The sequence below is a fragment of the Triticum dicoccoides genome, chromosome 3B, assembly GCF_002162155.2.
Source record: "Triticum dicoccoides isolate Atlit2015 ecotype Zavitan chromosome 3B, WEW_v2.0, whole genome shotgun sequence".
NCBI classification, from domain to species: Eukaryota; Viridiplantae; Streptophyta; class Magnoliopsida; order Poales; family Poaceae; genus Triticum; species Triticum dicoccoides.
The window spans coordinates 623,035,344-623,042,481 of record NC_041385.1 but is presented as its reverse complement, the minus strand read 5'-3'; the positions used below and the strand labels follow the sequence as shown (position 1 = coordinate 623,042,481).

Here is a 7,138-nt window from a genome sequence, read left to right as displayed (position 1 = left end):
GTTGGCCCTACCTAATGTCGAACTACAAAAAACACTCTTGTTCACGCGGATGGTGATGCCACGATCGCCCTTCATCACATGTCAACTTGAAACTTAAGGTTTTCATATGAGAGCGGAAATTTTAGATGGAGTTTCTGAGATTCGGCGAGTGTTGCATTTTTAGTTAAAATTTTGGAATAGACTCAAATTGAGTCCAAATTTGCTTAAACTCGTCTGAATTCAATTATTTTTTGCAAGGAATAATCCCAAAGTAATTTAAGAGAACTCCATATTTTTGGATTCCACGAGATCGGAAATATCTTTTTTTTTTGCGGGGAAATATCGTTGGTACCAAAAACTTAGACCGTTCTTCAGATCCTTGGACCCGTGGTTAACCCAGCCTAAGCTGCGATGATCGAGATCCAAACCCGCAAGTTGTACTAGAAAACAACGAACTCATGCTGTACAAGGAGACGCTGGTCGCGAGAGCACATCGTGCACATGTCCCGCTGCCGTCGCCGCGAATGGCCGGTCAGGTACGTGCGCAGTGCACACCTTCGGTACATTAAACAAGGGCTGGGACAACGTGAGATGTTCATCGAAACCCAAAGATCCATGAGATCAGCGGAAATGCCAATGAAACCGAGAAGCCAAACGGCGCACGGGACATGAGAAAAGACTACGTGCCACTTGGGCTGCCGGTGTCGACACGCCACACATGCCACGGTTGAGTCACTGGTTCATGGGGCTCACATACGTGCTCCCCCCACCAACCGCCGCCGGCCACCCGCCTACTTGTACCGAGCGCGCATCGCCGAGGAGCCGCGTCGCGGCGCAGCACGGTGCCCAGCCCTTGCATATTGTATCGATCACGTACGTACGTGCGTGCGTCGCGGGTGATCGATCGATCAATCAATGGCCGCTCCGCCTCTGCCGGGCGCGTACATGCCCGACCTGCCGGCGGTCCCGGAGTGGCTGAACAAGGGCGACAACGCGTGGCAGCTGACGGCGGCGACGTTCGTGGGCATCCAGTCCATGCCGGGGCTGGTGGTGCTCTACGGCAGCATCGTGAAGAAGAAGTGGGCCGTCAACTCGGCCTTCATGGCGCTCTACGCCTACGCCTCCACGCTCATCGTCTGGGTGCTGCTCGCCTTCCGCATGGCGTTCGGCGAACGCCTGCTCCCGTTCTGGGGCAAGGCGGGCCCGGCGCTGACGGGGGACTTCCTCGTGGCGCGCGCGTCCTTCCCGGCCACGGCGCACTACGGCGCCGGCGGCGCGCTCGAGGTGCCCCCCACGCAGCCCTACTACCCGGAGGCGACGCTGGTGCTGTTCCAGTTCCAGCTCGCCGCCATCACGCTGGTGCTGCTCGCCGGCGCGCTGCTGGGCCGGATGAACATCAAGGCGTGGATGGCGTTCACGCCGCTCTGGCTGCTCCTCTCCTACACCGTCTGCGCCTTCAGCCTCTGGGGCGGCGGCTTCCTCTACCACTGGGGCGTCATCGACTACTCCGGCGGCTACGTCATCCACGTCTCCTCCGGCGTCGCCGGCTTCACCGCTGCCTACTGGGTACGTTACCTATCTACTCCGGCACACGGGTTCGGTTTGCCTTTCCGGCAGTCGTGGTGGACATTTCTGAATTTTCTGCGATACGCCGCATTCGTTTCTGACAGGTGGGGCCGAGGCTGAAGAGTGACAGGGAGAGATTCGCGCCCAACAACATCCTGCTCATGATCGCCGGCGGCGGGCTGCTGTGGCTGGGCTGGGCCGGGTTCAACGGCGGCGCGCCGTACGCCCCGAACATCATCGCGTCCATCGCGGTGCTCAACACCAACGTCAGCGCCGCGGCGAGCCTGCTCACCTGGACCTGCCTGGACGTCATCTTCTTCGGCAAGCCGTCCGTGATCGGCGCCGTGCAGGGCATGATGACGGGCCTCGTCTGCATCACCGCCGGCGCAGGTTCCGAATCCTCCGTCTCTGAACTGTACTATAGTTTTAGTGTTGTACGTACAAGTTTATTTTGCGAATTCTGCTTACAGTGTGCTTTGTCTTTTGTGTTGCATTTGCATGGCGGCGCGCAGGGCTGGTGCACACGTGGGCGGCGGTGCTGATGGGCATCTGCGCCGGCAGCGTGCCGTGGTTCACCATGATGGTCCTCCACAAGCGCTCCTCCCTCCTCCAGAAGGTGGACGACACCCTCGCCGTGTTCCACACCCACGCCGTCGCCGGGCTCCTCGGCGGCGTCCTCACGGGGCTCCTCGCCACCCCGGAGCTCACCACCCTGCACACCCACGTCCCGGGCACGCGCGGCGCCTTCTATGGCGGCGGCATCCAGCAGGTAGGCAAGCAGCTGGCCGCAGCGCTCTTCGTCGTCGCGTGGAACGTCGCGGTCACCACCGGCATCATCCTCGCCGTGGGCCTCGTCATCCCGCTGCGGATGCCCGACGAGCAGCTCAGGATCGGCGACGACGCGGCGCACGGCGAGGAGGCCTACGCGCTCTGGGGAGACGGCGAGCGGTTCGATGTGTCCCGGCGTGCGGCAGCGAGGGCCACCGAGGTCGGGGACCAGTCGGTCGACCAGCGTCTGGCAGCCATGGGAGCTAGAGGCATCACCGTTCAGTTGTAGTAGTAGATAGAGCAAGAGGCGCCCCTCGTTCTTTCGCCAGATGAACTCGACGGTATCTACGTACAAGCCACAGAAGGGATATTCGTAGCTCAATCTTTTTGTTAAGAGACAAATGCACCATAGCTTTAGCCTTTACATGTGCTTTGCTCTTCGCTCTGTCAATTTAAGCTCTCGCCCTTCTTTTTAGATTAAATTCAGTTCCTGCTTGACATGTTTGTTCTGAAGCATGAATCTTTCGGCTCGGCAATCACGACCAGACTATGGCTTAGGTTAACGTCTGATTCGTTTCCAGCTACATGCTCACACACCTGGCAACTAGTTTACCAGGTACCACACGCCGTGCCAAGAGCATTGGAGAACTTGAAAGCATAACGATTTTGCAGAGCAATTCACCAGCATCATCTGGCAACAATCTCACAGGCAGTGGAGTGGCAAGAGGCACCATACTTCATACATGCACACAGTAGCTTTCGTCGCAAGTTACATAATAATACATCGAGAATGCACATTCTCATGCTAGTCGAACTGCTCCCAGTCAGTGTCATTTTGCGTCGAAGAAAATCGGGCCGGCGGAGCATTCAAGCTGCCCATGCCATTTTCGAACGTCTCCCACTCGGTTGACACCGAAACAGATTTGGCGCTATCACTCAAAGGGTTGGCATTCCTTGCCTTCAGCTTGTCCAAGGTCTCAACAAGATTCTGAACTCGGCGCACCTGGGAGTTTCAATACAACATTGTATAAGTATCATTTATGCAAAGGTTAGTCTTTATTTGAAAAATGCAAAGGTTGGTATGTACTCCCTCCGTTCCAAAATACTTGTTGTGGTTTGAACTAAAACCACGGCATGTATTTTGGAACAAAGGAAGTATTATTTTATTTTCTTTACTATTATTACAAATGGACATGACAGGGATTTTATTCACTGATTTTATTCATAATGACCAACCCCATTGGCAAATTATCTGACCAATATGTCTCTCAATTAAATCACAAGAAGACAAAATCAGGACTATGTAAAGCTGAAAAATCAAAATTGTGTTGGCCCAGTGTCACAATTCATTTTGCAGTACACCTTGCGTATAATCTCCTCAATGAAATATTTTACTTGAATTTTGTAAGTTACATCTGTAGATGATTTCGCCGATCTTATTCATCCAGGATAAACCGATAAATTAACTTTACAGCAGAAAAAAAGGAGGAAACTGCACATATTTTATAGTTTATAAACGAAGACAACTTGAGAAATAAACCCGAGGGATTATCCAACATGGGGCAAAGATTTTTCTGCCTAAGCTGAGTTTAACAGCTAAATTCAGACGACACAGCCCGGTAAACCTAGGACTTTGCATGTTTGAGTCTCTCTTCCACAAGAAGTAACCGAACAAGATTAAACTAGTGGAAATGATTTTTGAGGGTTACAAACTTGAGACTGAACGGACCGCTATTACATAACCGGAGTACTGTATTACTGTAATAACCGAGCAAGACAGACATGAGTACATGGCCCTTAACCCACAATGAAATTGTAAGAGTTAGATGAAATGTCCTATAAGAGTCACTGCTAGGTGAGAGCAGTGAAAGACTGATTCAACACAACAGAGAAACTACTGAGGTGCAGCCTTTGAATAGCAGACGTGCCAAGTGTTTCTTGCCGAGATTATAAATGTCACTGACAGATTGGATCATTACAGATGCTAGTTTACTTGGTATGAGGAAATCTCCAAACTCATGATAGATATGTTTAAACTATCAGGAAATAATTGTGCTGGGTTATTAGCATCTATTGGATCACTATCATAAATGAATTAAAAATTATGCAACAGTCCTCTTCGTTTTGAACAAACTTTTGAGCAAGTTCACGTCCTGGCTAATGTGTGACATAAATAATCTATCTTGTCTTGAACAACAAATGTTTTAGTTTCTGTACATGTTTCAATAAAGCATGTAATCGGATAACTCATGATTAATCAGGTTCGGAAATTAACAGCAAGGAAGTGTACCTCGGCCTTCCTTTGTGCCCTTGCTTCCCCCTCTGCCTCTATGCCATCGAGTTTCAGCAGCTGCACCATAAGCAGCTCTGTCAAGACAACAAATTCTTTATCCTCGACCTTCTTCCCTGCAAGGACACTCTTCTCCAACTCACACACCTATTACAGAACAAAAACAAATTAAATGCATCAGTACAGTTGTGTGAGCAGCACAAACATCTTACTCCTTCCGTCCCACAATGTAAGACGGTTATGGGACGGAGGGAGTACAAACCAGGTGCGGCAAATATTGTTCCTTCACCTTAGCAGAGAGTTTGTCAACTTCAGATCTGACACGAACAACAGCCTCACAAGCCCTCATCATGCTCTCATCCATCATCACTGGCTCGACCTTCTGTTCCACATTGGCAGGGACATGTTTCTCAAGCAAAAGCAGTTTTGCTCCATCCTTGGCGCCTGATGCGTGCAGGAATTCATCGTCCCTCTTCTCCTTCCCACGGAAGAAGAGCCTCTGTCTCTCTGGCTCCAAACCAGTAGTCTGGGCGAGGATCCTCTTCAGTTCACCTTCACACAAATCAGAGTGGAATTGAGGTCACCGAAGCAAGGAATTATAGGATGTTACTCCAACAACTCGATCCAAACTTTCTTTCAAAAGTTAAATTCAGTGCAGATGCACCATCAAAATTAAACTTCTTCAGGATGGGTTAGAGGCTTACTCCCTCCGTCCCATGATATAAGAGCGTTCTTGACACTAGTGCAGTGTCAAAAATGCTCTTATATTATGGGATGGAGGGAGTAGATAAGAAATTCACATAACATCCTTTGATGAGCAGTAACCAATCCCTATCGATCGGAACACTACTGTATTAGTGCAACAGTACAACCATATTAATTGTAGGCCTGATGTTGAACGAATGGGACTAATTACCCTGAAATGGAAGTTAGAAGGTCAAACAGTACATCTACCAACGTAAGTCTACCTGTCACAATCCAACAAAGTAAAGTAAGTAGTAGTTGAATAGCAGGCACATGATACATAGGCTACCGATACAGAGATTTTTTTTGGTTCTTAATCTAGACTTGTTTAATCAGCCAATTGGATTTTGTTGTTAATCTAGGCTTGTTCAGTAATCCAATTGGATTTTGTTCTTAATCTAGGCTTGCTCAGTCACCCAATTTGATCCATAGGAAAGAAGAATGATGTGATTTTCATTCACATACTACTTGACAAAATCTGCAGTTGACCAGCCAAGATCTAAGCTCAACGCAGCTAAACAACACGACATCTGCCAGCTTAGTAACTCCGGAGAAACGACAAGCACTTGCTGAGCGCGCACCGCAGCAAAGACCACATCTCAAATCGGAACTGATCACGAGACAAATCGGAACAGACCATTACGTATCATCTCATCATTACAATACAATAGGACAAATTGCCACGGATAAGGGCGTCGGATCAGAGAAGAAGAGGCGACGTACCGAAGGTGGCCTGCGCCGGCACGAAGACGTCGCGCAGGGCGGGGCCGTGGGACACCCTGAGCCTGACGGTGGGCCCCTCCTCGCCGTCCCTGCGCTGCACGAACATCCCGCCCGGCCGGACCTCCGACTCGCCGTCGGCCTCCTTCGCGCGCGATCTGCTGCCGCCGCCCATCGCCGCCGGCCTCGGCGCCTCCCCCTCTTTATGGGCCTCTCGGCTTCTTTCGGTTGCGTGGAGAAAGGCGAAAGCGACGCGCGGGGCGGGGCGGGGCGGAGGGGGTTGGTGGCGCGTGGCTTTTGCGGAGGGTGGGAGGGCGGTCGCGGGTTCCTTCCCTCCCGGAGAAGCAAGGGGAACGAGCGAGGAGGAGGGTGCGGAGACGGCGGATGGGGGAAGGTGGAGAGTAAGGTTTCGGCGAAGGAAGGAAGGAAGGCTTGTGCGTTTTGCGTTGGCCAAGTACAACTTTGGATCCTCGTGACGCCACCGGCTGGGGCGGTGGGGGAAGCTACTGGCTCCGCCTGGATTTGGTTGGCCCGTACGCGCCTGCGCTGCCGCCTCGTGGGGGCGGTCGATTTGTGGTCACTCGTTTGTTTGGGCTTGGCGCCCCCGGCCGGCCTCGTGACACGTTCGTCGAACTGTTTGCGTGGTGGTGGGGTTGGGTGTGGGTCTAGAGCACCGAGCCGAACTCTCTACGATCTCCTTGACGGTTTGGCGGTGATGATTCAAAGAATTTGCATCTCGTCAGATTCGGCTTTAATGGATTCATTTGGATTTGATTTATTCGTCCGCGCTTGTGTGTCTGCAGGTTAGATTTTTTTAATGTACACTTTTTTTCATCTATGATGATTATTATATGTACTACTATATAGTGTATCAGTTTTGAGATGGATCCAGAGCATCAATCATAACCGTTGGTCTCCAAAATTCAAGGGCTAAGATCAGCCAGATTCGCCATGAACAGTAGACTGTTGTTGCCTCTGCTGTGTTCTAGAATATTCACGTGGCCCTTCCAAGAAAAAAAAAGGCCCATATGCGATGCCTCATGGGTTATATTACTGCTTGAGCGCATGACG

The 7,138-nt window shown here is 51.1% G+C and overlaps 2 protein-coding genes across 2 annotated transcripts; one reads left to right on the top strand and one right to left on the bottom strand.

Moving 5' to 3' along the window:
- The first annotated feature begins 813 nt into the window (after positions 1-813).
- LOC119277474 (ammonium transporter 2 member 3) lies at positions 814-2,888 on the top strand. The gene is made up of 3 exons (XM_037558753.1): positions 814-1,545; positions 1,650-1,935; positions 2,058-2,888. The coding sequence occupies exons 1-3, from the start codon at positions 895-897 to the stop codon at positions 2,600-2,602; spliced, it is 1,482 nt and encodes a 493-aa protein (XP_037414650.1). The 5' UTR covers positions 814-894; the 3' UTR covers positions 2,603-2,888.
- Positions 2,889-2,958: 70 nt separating this feature from the next.
- LOC119277475 (BAG family molecular chaperone regulator 4-like) lies at positions 2,959-6,541 on the bottom strand. The gene is made up of 4 exons (XM_037558754.1): positions 6,071-6,541; positions 4,893-5,155; positions 4,604-4,750; positions 2,959-3,316 (listed from the first exon to the last, which is right to left on the bottom strand). The coding sequence occupies exons 1-4, from the start codon at positions 6,240-6,242 to the stop codon at positions 3,119-3,121; spliced, it is 780 nt and encodes a 259-aa protein (XP_037414651.1). The 5' UTR covers positions 6,243-6,541; the 3' UTR covers positions 2,959-3,118.
- Positions 6,542-7,138: the final 597 nt, after the last annotated feature.